This window comes from Aethalodelphis obliquidens, unplaced genomic scaffold (genome assembly GCF_003676395.1).
Source record: "Aethalodelphis obliquidens isolate GAN/ISIS:26980383/991018 unplaced genomic scaffold, ASM367639v1 scaffold20, whole genome shotgun sequence".
NCBI lineage: Eukaryota > Metazoa > Chordata > Mammalia > Artiodactyla > Delphinidae > Aethalodelphis > Aethalodelphis obliquidens.
In genome coordinates this window covers 27594417-27615156 of record NW_020837964.1, presented here as the reverse complement: position 1 = coordinate 27615156, position 20740 = coordinate 27594417, and the positions used below count along the sequence as shown (strand labels likewise).

The 20740-nt window shown below is 54.4% G+C and overlaps 1 protein-coding gene and 1 long non-coding RNA gene across 4 annotated transcripts in view; one reads left to right on the top strand and one right to left on the bottom strand.

The window, feature by feature from the left end:
• CPNE2 (copine 2) overlaps positions 1 to 17236 on the top strand; it is a 51845-nt gene extending 34609 nt beyond the window's left edge. Inside the window, exons 12-16 of the mRNA XM_027119847.1 lie at positions 1490 to 1544; positions 6337 to 6388; positions 7823 to 7956; positions 15054 to 15290; positions 16645 to 17236. Of these exons, the coding sequence (XP_026975648.1) occupies positions 1490 to 1544; positions 6337 to 6388; positions 7823 to 7956; positions 15054 to 15290; positions 16645 to 16752 (586 nt within the window). The 3' untranslated portion in view covers positions 16753 to 17236. The remainder of the gene's footprint in view (positions 1 to 1489; positions 1545 to 6336; positions 6389 to 7822; positions 7957 to 15053; positions 15291 to 16644) is intronic.
• LOC113627295 (uncharacterized) lies at positions 10402 to 19215 on the bottom strand. Of its 3 annotated transcripts, XR_003435498.1 has the most exons (4): positions 18944 to 19215; positions 18215 to 18450; positions 12655 to 12769; positions 10402 to 10788 (listed from the first exon to the last, which is right to left on the bottom strand). It is a non-coding gene; the product is annotated as an uncharacterized LOC113627295 (long non-coding RNA). The 3 variants fall into 3 exon arrangements; XR_003435497.1 differs by having other exon boundaries at positions 18215 to 19215; XR_003435499.1 differs by lacking the exon at positions 10402 to 10788 and adding an exon at positions 10814 to 11104 and having other exon boundaries at positions 18215 to 19215.
• Between the last annotated feature and the right edge of the window lie 1525 nt (positions 19216 to 20740).

Here is a 20740-nt window from a genome sequence, read left to right as displayed (position 1 = left end):
GTTTGGACCTCCAGATCAGAGTGTGGAATGACCAGGAGGACACATGGGGAGCAGGGGAGAAAGGAGCAGGTCCCACAAATTTGGTAGGAACAAGAGCAGGCTCAGGAATCCTGTGTGCACTTCAGCCTCCTTGAGAGAGGCAGCCTAAGGTGCAGCTTCTGACTCCCAGGGGGCTCAGGGCCTAAGGGGTGGCTGTGACCCCAGGCCACATTAAGAGAGGTACGGCATGCAGAGCAGGGGAGGTGGAAGTCCCCACCTGCATGGTCGGGTGGAGGAGCCTGCTGTTGCTGCTCCAGAGACCCTTGTATCCAGCTACCCACTCAGCCCCTTTGCTGAGCCTTCTCATGGGCATTCAGGTGTTACTGGACACTTGCTCCACCCCTACCCCTCTTACCCTCTTCCCCATCTCAGGGAGAGGCACTACCACTCACTGAAAACCCTTCACTTCCTTTCTTTCCCTCATCTCCCCCATCATTCCTTCAGGAAATCCTTTCAAAATATGCTTGAATCCAGCCTCTTCTCCCACCCCTACTGCTACCAGCCTGTTTGAGCCACCATCACCTCCTGCCCAGAGCGGTTCAGTAACCTTCTCACTGGTCTTCCTGCTTCTGCCCTAGTCCCTGACAGTTTGTCCTCCACACAGCAGCCAGAGGATTCTTCAATAAATACATGTTGAATGAATGAACAAATGAGATACAGTCCCTGCCCTCAGGGAGATCCCATTCGAGGAGGAAGATAGGGAAGAAATCAGTGGGGTTCCAAGAGACCAGTTTACATGTGAGACAGGAGCTATGGGAGCACCAAAGAGAGAGGCATCCTGGGGTCTCAGGGAAACCCACAGAGAATGGGCCATTTGAATTGGGCCTTAGAGGATGAGTAGGAGTTTGCCACAGGGAACAGATTGGGAGAGGTAGTTCAAGAAGGGGTGCAGTAGGATTGAAGTTGGAGCATGAAGATGCCCTGTGTGTTTGGGGAACAGTGAGTAGCCAGTGGCCAGGGCTGGGGGAGTGGGGAATGAGGGAGGGCAGGTAGAAAATGAGACTAGGCTCTTGGGCTAGATGATGAAGGGTCTTGAACGCCAAGCCAGTGTTCTCATTTTAGAATTTTTCCCAGCCATAAAAGGGACGTCAAGAAACAGCCAGTACATTTCACTTGCATCATGACTGTGGTTTAGTGATTGCCAAGGTCCCCGTTTGAGAAGAATCTAGAAGCTGTACTCAGGCCCATGGTTAGGAGTGCTGTGGTTGATTAGCAATGTCTGCCATAGGTGTCAAGCCTTTTATTCACCAGATACCCAGAAGTGGGTTTGGGCTCAATAGATCATTCAAACAGAGCTTTTTCTAGAGGTGGTGAGCTTTTTCTTTTTGTCTGTGGAGGTATGCAAGGCAGAGTGGGCCCAGCCCTGGGTAGGGGGTTGGGAGGGTGAGCGTGGGTAGATGAGGCCCCGTCTGGTTGTCTCATAGTATTTTTTTCTCCTTTCTCTGATTAGTGATAAGATGTTTCCAGCTCTTGGCTTTGGGGCGCAGTTACCCCCAGACTGGAAGGTAAGTGAAGCCAGACTGTTTTCCTTTTGGCTGAGATGGGATTTGCATGTATGGCCTCTCTGGGATCTGCTTTGGAAAGGTTGGGCTATGGCCCAGCTGCCCTGCCTTCTCTGCGTTTACCCCAAACCCACACGCATTTCTCAGCCTGAACCTCGTGCAGGCAGTGGGGCTAGAACAAGGAATAAGTTATGATATCTGTCCCCTGGTACCCCAGTCAGGTGGGGAAGATGCTAGATTTAGCAAATAAAAATACAGGATACCCAGTTAAGTTTGAATTTCATATAAACAAGTTGTTTAAGTATGTCCTAAATATTGCCTGGGACATACTTAAACTAAAAAATTATCCATTATTTATCTGAAATTCAAATTTAACTGGGCATCCTGTATACTGTCTGGCAGCCCTAAAGACAGGCAGTGTCATCAGTGCTGAACGGGGCAGCAGTCCCTAGAGGAGGGCCCCAACCTGGCCTGGGGGTATCAGGAAGGCTTCCTGGAGGAGGTCAGGTCTAAGCCAAGAGGGTAAAGGAGAGTAGGAGTTCGCAGAGTGACTTGAGGTGGTGATGTGGCAGGTAGAGTTCAGGGCAGAGAGAATAGCCTGTGCAAAGTCTGGGAGGCAGAGGGAGCAGGGTAGTTGGAAGAACTGAAAGAAGGTGGGCGTGATGAACTTTCCATGAAAGATGGGCGGGATGGGGAGAGATGTGGCTGGAGAGGTGGGGAGCCAGCCGTGCAGCAAGCAATGGGTGGGTCTACATGGGGTGTTATTGGCATTTTTGAAGGCTCACTCTGGCTGCTGAGTGGGGACTGGCTGGGGTGATGGTGGGCAAGATGGAGGGATGGAGAGAAGGGACAATGTCCATTACAGGTGAAGAAACAGAGGCTCAATGACTTGTCCAAGGTTACGTTCAAAACAGGGAGCCTGAATTCCATCTGGGCAGGTGGACTCCCATGTCTGTTCTCAGAATGTGCTACCCTTCTGATGAGAAGCCTGGGGCTGTGGGCATAGAGGACTCCTCAATCTACATGTATGTCAGCCAACGGCCCCTCTTGTCTGCCCTGCTGTTTCCAGAGTGAGCGTTCCCCTCACATCCTCTCCGGAGAGGGCAGTTTTCACCTAGAATTTCAGGGAGTGGCTCTGTGGCCTGCTGGCTGTTGTATGGTAGGGGGCAGGACCCTGTGGCACCACAGCTGGGCCTCTGGGCAGACACGGTGATGCCACTGGGGGCAGGGCGGGCTGGTGCAGCCAGGCCCAGCACTATCTCGTTGCTAGGACACCAGCCAGCTTCCAAAGAACTCTGGCTGAATGAGATGTTTTCTTGTGCAAAAGCCTCCTTGGAAATGTCACAGGGCAATTCTGGGGAGGCTGGGGCTTGGCCAGGCTGGAGTGCCCGGTGGTGCCAGGAGGGATGCTGGAACGAGGCTTGGAAAGGGCAGATGCTCTATCCCACCTCCCCCTGCTGCTGGAGCTGGCCAGACCTGGCCCCTCACCTTCCCTCTCATTCTAACTCACCTTGCCGTGCCACATGAACCTTCTTCTGTTCGTTCCTACCTCAGGGTCTTTGCATGTGGTCTTCCCCTGGCCTTTTGCCCCCTTTCACTGACTTCCCATTGCTGCTGCTTAGCCGAGAGATCATTTCCTCTAGAAGGACTACCTTGAGCGTGCGCACATGGGGCCCCTCCTCCCTGCCTCGGAACTTTGTGGTCACTTTGTATGTGTTGATTTGCTCATTGTCTCAGGGAGGGCACTTGGTCTCCTTCTTGCTGTGTCTGGCTCCAGGCATGCAGTACGTGATTGTTGACAGTAAATTTGGGGCCCAGGGGCCTGAGCAGGCAGAGGTGTTGTTTCTCTGAGTGTGGGAAGTTGGAAGGAGCGTGCCACTCAGCTGCCTGCCCTCAGGACCTCAGTCCCTCCCTGGGCCTGGTCCAGGTGAGCCCCAAGAGGACCCCTGACCTGGGTAGTGGCTGAGGGACTCAGGAAACATTGGCCTTTCAAAATGAGCCAGAGTTGGTCAGATGAAGAGAGGGATCAGGCTGAAGGACAGGCCTGCACAAGGTCTGGGGTGGAGAGGAGCACAGTTTATGACTCTCCCCACTTTATAGATGGGAAAACTGAGGCTCAGAGAGGATGGTCACTCTGAGATCCCTTCGACTCTCTCCATGCCACCATCTACTGCCCTGCCAGGACCAGAGGGAACAGCCTCTTAAGTAACTCAAGACCATGGGCTGGGCCTGGCCAGGTGGGGTGAACGGGACCATTGATCGTCAGAAGGCAGCAGGGAGTCCCAGGGCAAAGACCTGTGGCTGGCCAGTCCCCAGGGGCCCCTAATCGGCTTGGGGTGGCCTCCAGGAAGCTTGTCGTGTTTGCTGGCATTTCTCGGGCAAACTAGGGCAGCAAGTGTGGGAGGGGGCTGGGCTGCTACAGACAACGTGAACTCCTGTCCCCCAGATCTGGTCCCGGCTCTGCTGTGGCTCACTCGTGTGACCTGGGCATTCCTTGGCCCCCTCTGAACCTCAGTTTTTCCACCTGTGAAGTGGAGCTGCTGGGTGGAGTAGATGACTTGGGAGGCCTCCAGGGTAGATGGGTAACCTCCCACAGCCCCACCCACTTGACCACCAGGCCCCACTCTCCCCTTAATAGAGGAAAAAAAATGGAGAAGTTAGAATTGGGGTGGCTGAGAAAACAGAATATTAATCCATCCCTATCAGGAGGGGGCTTTTCCCCCTTGGTCTGTAAAATCTCCTAAAATCTGATTTTGCAGGAAGTTGTTGGCCCAAGGGAGGCCTGTTTCCCTGGCAACCATTTTCCTCTCTCAGCCCCCTCTGTACAAGCCCCCCTCTTAGTCACTATAGAGGCTCATGAAGTTTCCATGGCAACAAGGACCTCCAGCCCCCACACCTGGAGCCTGGGCTGGGGACAGGGTGAAGAGGGCCCCTGGGTAGGAACAGGGCCCAAGAGGGGCATCAGGGGAATGGCTCCATGTCAAGCACTTAGGGCTGAGGGAGCAAAGAACAGAAAAGCCCATTCCCCTGAACAGGTAGGGGTCTTCTCCTCAGGCTGCCAGGCACAGGGCAGTGATGGGGTGAATTCCTCTGCTGAGTCCTTCCCGTCTTGGCCCAGAAGGGCTCCCCAAGGTCAGCGGCCCAACCCCTTTACCAGGTTTGAGGGACCTGGGCCTCAGGTCTGTTCTTCTGTGTGGCCTCAGCACCTGACTTCCCCTCTCTGGGCCTCAGTCAGTTTACTTGTAAAATGCGGATGTCGGGCTCGGTAGGGCCTCCCAGCACCCCTCTGCAGTGTCTCGGAGCTAAAGCGTCTGCCTGGGATTTGCGCCTGGACTGGAGCGCTCCTCCAGCCTCCGAGGGTGGGGGTCCCTCCCCCCTGGACATCTCTTGACCCTCCCATTTAAACTCCTCAGGGGAGGAACACCTTCTCGGGTTAGTGGGTTTATGGATTGTGAGCTCAGGAGGCAGCCTGATTTCAGTTCTAGTCCCAACTCTCCCCTTCAGTAAATGGGGGAACATTCTGGTCCATTCTGTCTTGGTTTTACATCAGAAAAAGGGAGTAATACCAGGCCTTTGTCTGTTGGATTGTTGCAAGGAAGGAGTGAGGGGATGCTAGCAAAGCCCTGAACGTAGACTGTGGCACACGGTTCACAGGGAAGGGGCCGAGTGGGGGTTTTGACGGAGGCAGCAGGGGAGGGAGGGAGGATGGTCCTACCATCTGAGCTCTGGCCTCTCCTGAGGCCCTGGGTTCTGCAGCCACTGAAGTCTGACCCACAGTCCTGAATGGGGTCTAGTTATCAGTCCCTCTGTAGGCCAGGGGCATCCGGGAGTGTGCAGGGTCAGCCTCTGATGATGCCCCCGGGCTAGGGGCTGGGTCTGTAGGAACTGGGACAGGGCTCTCTATTCCCTGCCCTTCTGGCCCCATTATGCTTCCTGATCCCCCAGTCCAGCTGTAAGTGGGTTGTCAGCTAAGCCCCAGTTTGGCTCGCTGGCATAAGGTGGGCTCCCTTCCAAGCACTCGTGCTTATTAGTAGGGTGGGGGAAAGCACTCAAAGCCTGAAGAAGTGGAACTCTAGTTATAGCCCCACCACAGTAAAAGCAGGTGATGAGGGAGCACTCCAACTGCTCCTTGAACCCGCCACCCTCAGATGCATCTCCACCCTACTCAAGGACTCTTTCTTTTCCCCCCGGCTGCTTTGGGTCTTCGTTGCTGCCTGTGGGCTTACTCTAGTTGCGGTGAGTGGGGACTACTCTTTGTTGCAGTGCGCATGCTTCTCGTTGCAGTGGCTTCTCTTGTTGAGCTCTAGGCGTGCGGGCTTCAGTAGTTGTGGCACGTGGGCTCAATAGTTGTGGCTTTCGGGCTCTAGAGCGCAGGCTCAGTAGTTGTGGCTCAGGGGCTTAGTTGCTCCGCGGAATGTGGGATCTTCCTGGACCAGGGCTTGAACCCGAGTCCCCTGCATTGGCAGGCGGATTCTCAACCACCGCACCACCAGGGAAGTCCCTAGGGACTCTTATAGTGGGGGCGAGGAGGCATAGACAGCCCTGACCCCCCGGAAGAGATTGGGGTGGTGTGGAAGTTTCTGTTTCTTCTGTTACTGAGGGTGGTTAGGCCTGTCTGTGGGTCAGACCCAGCAGTGGAGGTGAAAGCAGATGCAGGGGTATCAGTAGCCTTGACCTGGGGTCAGGGTGGCAAAGAGCCAGGTTCCCTCAGAGGGAGCCTTGCCTGGCAGCAGGTGGGCCTGGGCCCAGGTTTGGGCCAGGAGGCTTTCAGCTCATCATTTTCTCTGCATTTCAGGTCTCCCATGAGTTTGCCATCAACTTTAACCCCACCAACCCCTTCTGCTCAGGTGAGTGTCAAGCCCACCTGCATCTGCCCTGGGTTTACGCCAGGCCTGGCCATCTCCCTGGGCAGATGCGGGGGAGGAGTAGTGGTTTCTGTTCTTTTCTCTCCCCTCCCCTTGCACTTGCTCAGTGTGGCAGATGGGGAGAAGCTGGAATTTGGAGTCAGGTGGCCCTGGATTCAAGGCCAGCTGCTGCCCTTTTCTGGCTGTGTGACCTCGGAGAGATCACTGCACCCCACTGGGCCTCTGCCTCCTCACCTCCCTCAAGGAGGTGTGATACCAGGGTAGCTCACCTCACTGGGTGGTCAGGTGAGAATTAAGGGAAGTGCTGGCATAAAGCCCTGTGTAGACCAGGAGGAGGTGAGAGCAGCAAATTACACACCTGCCTCTCACCTCCCTTCTGCCCTCACTGGGAGGGCCCATTCTTGTCCTGCCCCACCATTTCCCCACCTTCCACAGGGAGCCTTGGCACCTAAGGATTGAGCATGGCCTGGGCAGGGGTGCTGGGCAAGAGGGAGGGGCAGGCAGCGTACATGGTGTCTGTGCTCTCCCTGCCCCAGGCCTAAGAGGACTTCTGAGCCTCCCAGAGTCAGTTAAGAAACAGTGAAAGAGAAGGGGCTCCCAGGTGGGTATGGAAGAGGGTGGTTCCTGACACCATGAGAGCTTTCAGCCTAGGACTTGCCTTGGGCGTAGCATCTACCTTCCCTGGGAATCCCTGAAGCTGGGTCAGGTTTGTACTTGGAAGGGAAATGCATCAAGTCACCACGATGGGGATGATGCTGTAACTCAGAAGCCATGGGCCTCTGTTGGCTGAAAGCGTGGCCCTGTCCTCCTGCTGGGGCCTGTCTGGTTTGGAGTAGGTCTGCCGAGATGTTTTATCCAAGTTCAGATTGGTCAACCTCATCTCTGGCCAGAGGCCTTCTGGACAGGACAGCAGAGCAGGGGGGTATTCTTAGCCTTGTAACGGTGGCTATTTACAGAGCACCTACTGTCTGCAGAGCTGTGCAAGCATCTCAGTTCCCCCAGCAACCCTGAGAAGCCATAGCGTGTCCAGAATGGACCTCCAGGTGGCTCCCTGTGACCCCAAAGTATTACCGCAGGTTCTGCCCGTGCCTTCGCTGGGAGGAGCCTGCTGGACATCCTCCTGCCAGCTTCCCGAGGGTGTAGATTACTAGTCTCCTTGACAGACAAGGAAACAGGCTTAAATAACTTCCCCCAGATCCCACAGCTAAGAAGTGGTAAAGGCAGGAATTGGAACTAAGGTCAGACTCCACGTTCAGGGCTCTTTACACCACTCTGGCCCTGCCCTCCGGAGCTTCCAGTACCACAGGGCCCAGACTGGCCACGGCAGGGGGCATTTGGGGTGGGCAGCAATTGGGATGAGAGTGGGTGCAGGGTCAGGGAGGACCTGGCTGATCCAGAGTCTTCTCCCCGAGGCAGGCGTGGACGGCATCGCCCAGGCATATTCGGCTTGCCTGCCCCACATCCGCTTCTACGGTCCCACCAATTTCTCTCCTATCGTCAACCACGTGGCCCGGTTTGCGGCCCAAGCCACGCAGCAGCAGACAGCCATGGTGAGTAGGTGATCACTGGCGTGGACGTGCAGGATAGGGCTGGCACAGGCTGGGCCTTCCCTGCCAGATGGAGGTCTGTCCTTCCTACCCTACCCACCCGTGGGGCTGGCTGGCGAGCTGGATGTTCTGCCTCCCCTTGTTCTAAAATCCTAGGTGAGCCCCGGCCTCTCCACCTTAGTTTACTAGCAGGGATGGGAAGGGGGTTGAAAGCAGCTCAACTTGACTGGTTCTGGATTCCTGGAGCACAGACTCCAGGACAGACAGCAATTCCATCCGTTCGGTGCTTAGTAGGAAATAGGGGCTGTGATTAATGGGAAGTGCCTCCAGGCAGAGGGAAACCCGGAGACTGTAGTCCCTGCAGCCCTCAGGCTGACCCTCTGGGCCACCCAGTTCCCATTAGAGCAGCCGCCACCTCACGCTGAAGGGTTTGGAACCGTCTGGCCTGGGTCCGGCGCTCAGTGACGAGGCTCAAGCCTGAGGCTGCCAGGGCTGCTGTGTGGCATCTGGAATATATGGCAAACGGCCATCCTGGGCAGCTGCATCCCAGGTCCTCTCCCTGCACCTAGCTCCAGGCCCAGTGCTGGAGTCACCAAGGGTCACCTTGCCCACCTCGCCTGCCATCCACCAGCCCCTGCCCCAGGGCTACGGCCCCGAGGAGCTGAGCCAAGTCTGGGAACCCAGCACCCGGCCCTAGGGTGGTGGAGCCCGGGCTGGGACGTGGGTCCAACTCCCACCTGACCAGGCCCCCGAGCCACCGCCACAGCCTCTGCCCCTGTGTGGGCTTCCTCCTCCCCTGGAAGGAAAGGGTTGCTGCACAAGTGCTGAAGTCCTTTCCTGACTGTCCTTTTCACTCTGCCTCCAAAATACTATCCTCAACTCGCTCGCTTCCCGATTACCACGGCCACTGTCATCTCTCATTGGACACCACGGCCGTCCCCTCACCCCTCTTGCCCCTCCTATCCATGCTCCTGCTAGAGGGTCCTTTAACTGTGCACATCAGATCCTACCCCCTCCTGGCCTCTCCTTCCCGCAACCCCACACCCCTTCTTTTACTTGTGACCATTCCACCACTGACCTTGTTCCTATTCCTCAAAGACACCAAGCTTGTCTCCCAGCAGATCCTTTGTTCTGCCGTCTCTTCTGCTTGGAGGTTCTTCTCTCTCCCTGGCTTGCTCTGTCCCATCCCTCAGTGTCCCTCAAACGCCACCTCCCTGCAGCCTTCCTTGCCCACCCACCTGAAACCTATCTCCTGCCTTCTCTGTTTATTCCCGTCTGGACTCTGATGACGGTGGCAACATCTCCTTCACATACTCCACGTTTCTGTCTACTGGGTGTCTCCCTGGTTGGCCTCTCAGCCCCACAGTGTTGTCCGTCATCTACTTGGTGGCCCATGCTGTGGCAGACGCTCGTGTTCTGTGGGAAAGGGGGTCCTGGGGTCAGCCTGCCAGGGTTTGAATCCAGCCCCTGCCCATCCCTCACTGGGTGACCTGGGTAAACTTACCCTCTCTGAGCCTTGTTTGTACCATAGGAATACTAATAGGACCTACCTTAAGGAGGTGGTGTTAGGATTAAATGTGATAACACAACAGCTGGCACCCTAAGAGACCTGAGGATGAGGAAGGACAGGTGGCAGAGCATTCTGGGAAGAGCCCCCCAGGCAGAGGGGATGGCAGATGCTAGTGATGGAGGTCAGTGCACGATGTCAGACTGAAGATGGTCCTGGTCGTTTCTGCTTCAGGGAGTGTGACTTGCTCTAGTCCTGGTCTTGGTGATGGCAGCTGAGGGCCTGAGACAAGTCCCTTCCTGCCCTGAGCCTATTTCCTTTATGAACTGGGACAAGTGGGGAGGACCTGGGAGTGGTGTTTTAAAATTCCTGGGGTGCTGGGCTAGAGCTGTATGGAGGAGGCAGAGTGAGGGGTAGCCCCTCAGCTTGCACACCCTTTGGATGCCTAAGCCAGCCAGGCCATTGTCCCGCCCAGACTTATCTGCCTGAACCAGCTTTCAGAGGGATGGAAGAAAGGCCTGCATTCTTGTTTAAGGGAAAAAAAAGGGGCGGAGCAGGAATGAAGGCCAGTGTTCCTCTCAGGCTCTTTCACCTGCCAGGCAGGGGCAGGACTGGGCAGGAGATGAGGTCCTGGGGAGAAGGGGCCTGTGTCTGCTGGATCCTAGGGGAGGGGCTTGGGCCCTGGGGACCACCAGGAAGGTGTCTTTGCATTCTGGGGAACAGCTGCTGAGGGCCCTCTAGAGGGAAGAACTGGGCCCTTTCTGTGAACAAGTCCTAATCCTCACAGTACCCCAGCCGCTTTCGTCATGACCAGGTCCTCCCAACCTGAGGAGGCAGCCTTCCCTGGCTCCCTCACACTGGGGAAGCGCTGTTACCCACCCCAGCTGTGTGACTTTCGGCCAGCATCTCTGGGCTGCAGGAGGCGAGCCAGGGGTCTCTACTAGCCTCTTCTACTCTGATGTCCAAGAAGATACAGATAATTCTCTACCTCCTGCCTTTACTCCGTCCATCTCACCGTGCACTGAAGGTGGGGATGCCTCAAGGTTTGGAGGCCCATCGACCTGGTTCAGACCCCAGCTCCCGCACTTCCTGTGTGACCCAGAGCAGGTTGCTTATTAAGCTCTCTGAACTTCAGTTTTCTCACCTGTACAATGAGGATGATGGAACAGTACCTGCCTAATAGAAGCATTGCAAGGATTCAACCAGCTCAGCATCCAAATTGCTCAGCACAGCGCCTGGCACACAACAGCACCTAATAAACGTGAGCGGATGAATCTTCTTAGGACACCTCTTGGGCCGGCATTTGGTGATGCTGAGCCCATGTAGGCCTAAGGCAAAAGGAAATAATTTGTGCATTACCTGATGCTTTCATACAGCTGCTTGTGTGGCTTCATCCTCCCTGTCCCCCACACACGAGCATGCATGCACACCCACGCACAGGAAATCAAGAGCAGATGGTGGAAGCATCTCTCTAGGCAGGCCTGTGTTCTCCCATTCATTCACGCAGCTCATCTCTACCGCGTATGTTTCTCTGCGGCACTGGGGAGACCATGATGCGCAAGCCAGAGCCTCTGCCCTTCCAGGACCTGTGGTCTTGTGGGGAGCCAGGCCAGGAACAGCAGCTGTGATGCCAGCCAATTAAAACTGTGATGACAGAATTATAGGATTATGAAGGTGGCATCTAACCCGACAGAGGGCTCAAGGCAGGCTTCCTGGAAAAGTGATGTCCAAGCTGAGACTTGGAGGATGCTTAAGAGTTAGTCTCATAAAGGGTGTGTATGTGTGTGCGTGTGCATGTGTGGAGTGTCCCGGGCAGAGGGAACAGCATAGGCAAAGGCTTGGAGGCATGGTGTGTGGTGTAACTAAGGGAAGGAGTGTGATATAAGAGGGGTGGGTGGGGGTGGATGAGGTTGAGAAGGTAGGCCAGCTCCCACAAATGCCTTTGAAGCCAGTAAGGAATCTGGATTTTCTCTTAAGGGCAGTGGGGAGTCACTGAAAGGTATTAAGAGGTTGGGTGGTACCAGGGGACTCCTACTGTGGGGCCTCATCCTTCCCTCTGCTCTGACCCATGTGACTTGGGCCTTCCCATCCATGGCCCATTGATAGTTGGCTACCTAGGCACCTGGTGCCATAGTGGAGGGGGAACTGGGAAGCAGCCAGCACCTTGGAAATTTCCCTCCACTCCCCAAGGCCCTCAGCAGCCAACTTCTCAGAAGTAAGCTAGGGATGAGTGCAGCTTCCCCGGACTCTGCCTGAAACTGTTGTGGTCAAGTCAGTTTCTTATAAATCAAATCACATGTTAAATGCATTAGGGGAAGTGGCTATTTACAGCCCTAGAAGCCTGAAGAACCTCTTGGGTAAATGCTAGAGATACTCTGTCCTTGAAATGTGTTGGAAATTTGGGGTTTGGGTTCGACCTGGCAGCAGTTGACTGTGTTTATGGAGCCCGCACAGGGTGCCAGGCCCCTGAGATGCAGAGGTGTGAGGGGAGGGGCTGCCCTGAGGAGCTCTAAGGGCATGGGGGGAGAGAAGTATCCAGAGAAGCCTGCCCCAAGGGGTAATCGCTGGCAGCGAAAGCAGAGCTCAGGGCTTGGGGGAGCCCTCACATCCACTCGGGATGGAGGAGTAGACGCTCAGAGAGGTCTTGGAGCTGTGGCTGGGGAGGGTACGCCAGGCAGAAGAAAGTAAACCAGGAAAGGCATGGAGGTGGGAAAGCTTGGGGTAGGGTAGACCAGGACTATGCATGGGGACAGCAGAGGCTCTTCCCACCTCCTCCTGCCTGATTCCACCCTTTTCTCCCCTTCCACAGCCCCCCCCCCACCGCCACCTCCCCTCTGTCTTGGGGATGGGATCATGGACCCCTAGGGTTGCAGTAGACCTTAGAGGCTACTGGACAACCTCATTTTTGCCTGGGATGGGCATGAAGCCTAGGACTTGTCAGTGGCACTTCGCTTCTCCCTGCCAGGCCCCACTATTGGAGAGACAGCTACTGGCCACTGCTGCCATTGTGGAAAGAGCCCTAACTTTGGAGTTAAGGCTTGGGCTTGAATCTCAGCTGTGCCATTCCTGGCTGTGAGTCCTTGAGCAAGTCACTGAACCTCTCTCAGCCTAAGCCTGCCTCCCCAACCTCCAAAAGGAGAATCCCAGCGTGAGGATGACACGGAGCATGTGTAGTCACCACCACCGTGACTCACCTTTTCAGTTGGTGCCTACTGTTCTGCAGGAACCCAGGCCGTGGGGAAGAAGGCTCCAAGGCTGTGAGGGAGGCCTCTGCCTGCATGCTCCAAGTCTCCTAATGTAGACACGTGGCTGGTGGAAAGGGAGAGCCAAGAGGGCCATGTGGGGAGGAGGGTGGGAGACAGCCATCGGAGCTGGAGGGGGCTTGGAGACCAGTCCCACCCCGAGTGGTGAGGCCTGTCACCCAAGGCCAAGTATTCTTTTCTGTCCTCATTGCTAGGCCTCTCAATGCCTTCTTCCCTCCTGCCAGCCTAGGTGCCCCAGAAATACTGCCATGGACTATTTTTGGTGGGATGGAAGTGGGGTTAGAGGGCCACTTAAGGAAGGGGTGCTGGCTAGAATGATGGTGGGCTATGAGGGGACAAGGGTCTGGATGAGCTTATGAGGTGCCCCTCAACCCCAGGAATGGGGACTGGCAGCAGCAGCCCTCCACTACAGGAATTCGGGCTGCCATCTCCATAGCAACAGGTATCCATCCCCAGCCAAGCTTTCGGCCTCTTAAAGGTACTGTTCAGGAGGAGTTGGACTACTGCTGTCGAGGGTTGGGGGTTAGGATGGTGGCATTCGTACCTCCACATGGTTCATTCCTTTCAGGTTGTGCTTGGGGGATAGGCAGGAGAGCTAGGCATCCTCGATGGCTGAACATGTGGTCTCTGTATGTTTCCCAGGGAGCAAATGGCTTTGCTGGGTGAGAAGGTGGCCAAATGATGACTTGGGGGCTAGCTTGGTTCTGCCCTTTTTAGCTCCATGACCTTGACTAGTCTGGGTCCCCGTTTCCTCTCCTGAGAATCAGAAGGGTCAGAAGAGAAGGCAGAAGCCCCAAACAGAGAACATTAGGGCCACAAGGGCTTTTCTGTTCATCTTAAAACTTAAAAACTGAGTTCCCCAAAAGGGGCCAGAGGATGCTAAGCACAGAGCCGAGTTGAAAATGAGGTCTTAGGCAGCTAGGAATGCTGGGGCTTCCAGTGAGATCATCCAGTGAGATTTCCTGAACTTCATTCACTCACTTCCCACCTCCAGTCTATGCTATGGCCACCTGTCACCTACACTAATTATTCATATTTTTTTCATGTAAATAATTTTATAAAGAAACTATAACCCACTCTAAGGGAAAAGTTACTTACCACTTGCCATAGAGAGTAACAGTAAAAATAAATACACCAGGCTGCAGAGTGGTGTCAAAGTCTACCTAGAGACTGCTGTCCCTGGAGCTCTGAGCTTCCTGCCTTTTCTCTCTTTTTTTAATAAGGAAGGTTAGCAAGAGGGACACATAAGCACCAAACTGAGACTGCCTCCTGGGTGCAGTTTGTAGAATTCAAAGACCACTGCAAAACCAATACCCTGGGCTTCCCTGGTGGCGTAGTGTTTGAGAATCTGCCTGCTAATGCAGGGGACACGGGTTCGAGCCCTGGTCCGGGAAGACCCCACATGCCATGGAGCAGCTGGGCCCGTGAGCCACAATTACTGAACTTGCGCATCTGGAGCCTGTGCTCTGCAACAAGAGAGGCCGCGACAGTGAGAGGCCCGCGCACCGCGATGAAGAGTGGCCCCTGCTCGCTGCAACTAGAGAAAGCTCTCGCACAGAAACGAAGACCCAACACAGCAAAAATAAATAAGTAAATAAACTCCTAGCCCCAACATCTTCTTTAAAAAAAAAAACAAACCAATACCCTTTCCACTGTGACTGATGCTGTGTCTGGGGTGTGCCTCCAGGTCTGCTTGTTGCCAGCAGAGTCCCACAATCCCAGAAGCACTGACCTAGATGATCTGCTTAGCTCCTGCAAGGGGTCTCTGAGGCCGGCTGTGGTAATGGGGAACGAGCAGCATCACAGGTGTTCACGTGAAGGTGGAGCAGAGAAGGGGAGGCTGCTCCCAGAGTCCACAAGCCAGAATGCATATTCCTCACCAGCCGCGGGCCTCACTCTGCCACAGATGCAGCTGTCGATTACCGAGCCAGCGTGGTCTCTCTGAGAGGTGCAGGAATTCCCACTTTGCAGACGAAGGAACTGAGGCACGGCGAGTTGAGTCAGTTGCCCAGAGTCCCACGGTGTAGCCACTGTCAGAGCCAGGCCTGGAGTCTGGGGCTCTCAAACCCCCAAGCTGGGGAGTCTGACATTACACAGGGCAGGAGGAAGAGAGCAGTTTGTGCTTCCAGCTGTGACGGAGGAGAGGCCTACAGGGCCCAAGCACTGAGAGGTGGCTGCCTAGGGAGGTGGCTAGGGTTCAGCAACAGCTCGGGGAGACGAGCCACCTTCCTCCCAGGGGTCAGAGGGTTTGGGGAGATTGGGAAAGGACGGAGGGGAAGGGTGGCCAGGGGCCGAGGGCTGTGCTGAGCGCCTGTTGACCCCCTCCACAGCAATACTTCATCCTCCTTATCATCACGGACGGTGTCATCAGCGACATGGAGGAGACGCGGCACGCCGTGGTGCAGGCCTCCAAGCTGCCCATGTCCATCATCATCGTGGGCGTGGGTAACGCCGACTTCGCTGCCATGGAGTTCCTGGACGGGGACAACCGCACGCTGCGCTCCCACACAGGGGAGGAGGCAGCTCGCGATATCGTGCAGTTCGTGCCCTTTCGAGAATTCCGCAACGTGAGTGTGGGCCCGGGCTGGGGAGGAGGCGGTTACAGGACCCCAGCAACCATAGTTAATAATCCAGAATGAAGGCGCTGGGATTGTCTGCCCGATCCTAGGCTCCTCTACCCTCAGCTCTGTTGACTACGTACCTCCTGAGAGCCTACTACCTGCCTGGCACCATGCAAGGCCCTGCCCCCAGGTGAGGCCATATGACAGTTGCATGAGCACTTGCTTCAGCAAGCTGACAGAACTCAAGGGAGTAGTGCCCAGTCCAGACTGGGGCTCCAGGACAGGGGTTCCCGGAGGACCTGCCCTCTAAACCTGAATCAGAAGTCGGCGTCATCCATGCGGGGGAAAGCACTCCAGTAGAAAGAGATGAGAGTAAGGCCCAGAGGCGTGAGGGGCTTTCCAGGAAATCAAACCTCGCCAGCCGCCTCTCTTCAGGTGGAAAACAGGGCCCATCTTAGGATGGCCTCCTCTCCCTGAGGGCCGCTCTAGGAGGAACTGGTGGCCTCCCTTGCTCCTGGAGGTGGCTCTGGTCCTATCTGCAGGTGACCCAGGTCTGCTTACAAGGAGGCTGGCATTAGCTCCCTGGTTGCTGTCCTTGCAGCTGGGCCCGCAGGCAGCCCCAGAGGGATCAGTCTGTCAGATGCCAGCCTGGCGCCTAGCTTTCATTTGACCAGAGGCACACTGTATAGCCTCAGGCAAGTCCGTGACCTTTCCTCCTGGCCTCGGCTGCCTCAGCTGTAAGCCTCAGGGTGCTGTGGCTCAGGTCCTGGGAGCCAGTCCCAGCAAGAACTGGCCACTCTGATTTGTAACCACTGGTGCTCACATCTCTGCCCAGTACCCTCTGGGTTTGCCTGAGCTAGTTCAGTTCCTTCCTCTCGAACGTGAGCTTCCTGAGGACAAATGCTGGGTGTTGGCCACCCAGGCACTGCATGGACACTGAACGAGCTCCTGGTGTGCCCAGCCTGTGACTGGGTGCCGAGCAGTGAATCAGATAGTCACAACCCCTTAATACCAGCCAAGAAGGTGCTCAGGAAATGTTTGCCGGATGAGTAGGCCGTGCAGCTCACCTCCACCATCTCTTTCCCCCAAAAGCCTCCCATAGACAGATTCATCCTGAAACGTTACTCCTAGGCACCTCGAGTGCTCAGGTAAGAGCTGCACTTAATGTGAAGGAGAGCACTGCTAAGGGTGGGATTTCAGGCCTGGGCTGGGCTGAGGAACGCTAGTTTTAGACAGCTCTGGTCCTCTGCTCTGGTTTTGTCCTCCAGGGACACCTTCTATACCAGCTCCCTGGGCATGGTGCCCCTCACCACTTCATCCAATGATCCTTTCTCTCTCCTCTCTCCACCCTACCCTGCAGGCGGCAAAAGAGACCTTGGCGAAAGCTGTGCTGGCAGAGCTGCCCCAACAAGTTGTTCAGTATTTCAAGCATAAAAATCTGCCCCCCACCAACTCGGAGCCTGCCTGAGTGCCAGCCCCCACCCAGCAGCAGCATGCCGGCTGGGCCTCCCACCCTCCCCAGGAACATGCACGCTCACCCTGCTTCCTTGTGGGTGGCCTTTTTTTTTTTTTCTTTTAAACTGATCCACATTTTTATTTTCTACAACTGGACCTCCACACCCCCAACTTCCTGCAGCCCAGCTGGGCTTCCTTTATTGGAGTCGATTGATGATACTTCCAGGCCAAACCGGCTTCCTCTCCTCCTCTCCCCACCCTTGCCACTCTTAAGTATTGAATGTACTTTGTATAATTTTAGTGGAATTGTTATTAAAGAGAATAAAATTTTTACAATCATAACTGGCTTTTTCCAAGTAACTAGCTGCAGACTCAAAGGAATGTGTCCCCCTGGTGCATGCTGTGTGGTAGCCTGCACCTAATTCCTACTCTGTTTTTTAATACCGTGATCGTGTTCTACTTGTTATACTCAGGGTAATAAAGGAGTTTCAGATGTCCCTGTGTCAGCTCCTTCCTCAGCTGGGACCTGATGGGCTCACTGATCTGGGAAAGGAAACATGAAAACCCCTTCCCCCCAGCAAGCCTGTGAAATTGGTATAATCACTTCTACTTGGGGACATGCATTCCACACAAACAGTAATGCAGCTGTTAAACTGGCACAGAATTTGGCACATCATACTTGCTCAATAAATATCTGTGGGGCAATGAAATGCACGGTCCCTCCCCAGCCTTCTAGGCCCCAGCAGAGCCCATGCTGGCCCAGCCAACAGCACACGGTGCCCCACCCTTCTTCCTCGTGGTCCACGCTGTCTTATGTACCCCACTCCACCACAGCAGTGGCAGTCGCTGCCACCCATGTGCTCCTCCTGTAGGTCTCTCAGGCACTGGAGTACACCCTGTGGTCTGCAGCATGTGAAAGCCTCTTTGGCTTTAGGATGCTAAACAGGGCTGCTTCTGTCCCTGCTGCAGCAGCCGTTGGTTTCTATCACACACCCCACCCTGGGCTTGGGCCCAACCTCACGAAACCAGCTAGGTGACGCATCTCTGAAACCCCAGCCGTCTGGCCTGTTCCCTTCTCTCCTCCAAAGAACACATCTTTCTCTTTTATCTACTTCCTCCTTAGAGCTCCAGTCAGCCCCTTTGCCACAGGCTCATGTGCAACCAACAACTCACATTCATATTAATAAGCACATTACAGGCATAATCTTTAACCTTTCCACCAGCCCCTGCCTGTGACCATTTCAGAGATGAGGAAACAAGCAGAGAGGCTAACTGAATCTATTAGAGGCAGAGCCAGAACTCAGCTCCATGTCTGGCCAACTCCACAGAGCCCACACTTGTTCCACTGCACTGAATGTCTTCCCGTGACTATGGGGGAGTCTTCTGCTCAACCTGCTGCTGACTTTGTCCTTCCCCTCCAATGAAACTGGGCAGTCAGACATCTCGACCTACTCTCCCAGGTCAGCAATTCTTACCAGTGGTCTGCTAGACCTGGCTGGTGCGCCAGGGAAGTTCCTAGCTCCAGGTGCCTGGTAAGCTCAGGAGTCGGTGTTTATCTGGTGGGAGCAAGCGAGGGACATCTGTATCCTAGGCTTCCAATCCTCTTCTGATTCCGTGGCCACCAAAAGCCAGCTGAAATATCCTCGAGGGACACCTTCACTTCTCCTGAGAGGGCTGCAGGACTGCAGGGAGCCGTGATTTCCTCAGGGACCTTTGGGAAATCACAGCACAGAAGCCCAGAGGCCAGCTTGGCACTGTGGGTAGAAACCCAGGACCAGCGCGTCTGCCTCCTCTGGTTCACACCCAGCCCTTGCTCAGGATAGCTGCAAGACTGCATGATGGTTGAAATAACACGTGACTGCTTCCTTTACCCTCCCGTTTCGTAGCTGAAGTGTCTAGCTGGATGTCAGATCCAGGGAAGTTTGTATCCAGCCTGGGGGAATCTGTCAAGTTCTGATCGACCAGAGGCCTCTATAGTGGAACAGCCTTCTCCTCCCAGCCCCACATCCCCTCCTTAGCCCCTCAGGGGATGGGTGTATTGGGGCGACACCTGATGCAGACCTCTCCCTTACACCCCCCCATGGGAATAATTTACCAGATTGGTGAAGCTATGGAGACTGACGTCTACTGGGCCGGGTTAAGGTAGACTCCCTGCCTTGTATCAGGGCCCATCATAAATGCTCCAACTCCTATGGACCACCTACCTCAGTGTGGTGCCGGCAGCCCCCACTTCACAGCTGCATGAGGGAGCAGACCCAGCCATCTTTCTTCCCCCTTCTCTGCCTGAGGTTGGGTGGATCAGTCAAACAAGCCTTCTACTCCCAGCTGGTTTGAGTTCACCAGGGAAAGGAATGTCCTGAACTCCTGACCAGGCAAACCACCACTTAAAAAACAAACCAAGATAAGTTAAATCTTGGGGATGTAATGTGCAGCATGGTGACTATAGTTAATAATAGCAGATTGTATATTTGAAAGTTGCTGAGTAGATCTCAAAAATTTTCATAAGAAAAATATGTTTTGGTAACTATGTGTGGTGATGGATCATTTCACAATATATACAATTATTTAATAATTACATTGTACACCTGAAACTAACGTTATATGTCAACTGTATTTCAATAAAAACAAACCAAGCCTTGGTGCTGCTATTTGGTTCTTGCACATGGACAGTAGGAAGAAAAGTGAACTTGGAAATCTGACTAAAAGGCTCCTTTACCCGTGAATCACCTCCACTGAGGCGTGGGCACCGGCATTTGTTTTAAAGTTTCATTGAAACCACAGAAAACCCGACTTAGAAATAAAGGCTCAAATTAAAATTCTGGTTCTGATACTTACCTGTGTGACCTTGGGCAAGTCAGTGAATCACTGTGAATTTCGGTTTCCTCTATAAAATGTAGAGAAGGGCTGTTTCACAGGACTTTTTTTCAGGATGAAAGACACTACAGTCTGCAAACATCTCAAACAGTGCCTGGCTCGTCCGTAGTGGGCCCTCAGTAAATGCTCACCGATAAACAAACCGACATAAGGGATAATGATGTGCATGACCATGTCTGAAACAGTGAGGTAGATGCCCAGCTGATGGCTAAAGCTCACAGTGGAGGTTGTCTCTGGGTTGTGCTGCCCACGGCTCTGTGAAACTGATGCTGGGCCACCTTCTGCCTATTAGTGCTATGACGCTCCCTCTTTCCCTAAACCATTGCTCCAGCAGGTAAGGGAGCAAAATATCAGCCCTTGCCAGCATCACTAAGGCATAAATGGGCAACTGGCTTCTTGTGTTCAACACTATGAAAGTGTTGCCAAGATCTAGCCTCCCACCAAGCAGAACTTGCATTCCATACTGTTACGTGTAAGTGGGCTGGGCACGCCAAGAAATCAAGAAAGATCCAAGTCCAAGTGATGGTGCACTGCCGCTGAGCTCTCTCTCCTTTTTGTTTTTCTGGAGGGGCTTAAGACGACAGCTGAGCTACATACCCACGGTTAGGACACCCGAGCCAAGGAACTGGGTGTGCCTGAGCAATTAACATTTAGCTAAGAGGGAAGCACACAGCAGAAGCTGGTGGTTGGAGCTCTGATGACCAGATCCAACCCGTCATCATGTCAGTGTTCTACCTGCAACTGAGAAATGCCAGTAGGATGGATAAACCTGCCATAAACACCACAGAAGCTCTAGACGATCTACCCAGAAATGGGGGAGGCTGAGGGTAACAGTACTAATGAGGATGGTTACCATTTTCTGAGCATCAGATACCACATCAAGTAGCTCTTATAGATCCTCTTTCACCCTCACTAGGAAGTTGGTGTCCTGATTCCTATCTACTGAGGAGGAAACAGAGGCCTGGAGAGGTTAAGGACTTTGCCCAAGTGATCCAGCTAGTAAATGTCTGGCTCCAAGCTCATAGCCACTGTGGTGTAGCCACAGAAGGGGGAACCGAGTTGAGATTCCTGAGAGGTAGCCAGAAGGGAAGAACCCACGAGATAGAAAGAAATGAGGACCCAAGAGA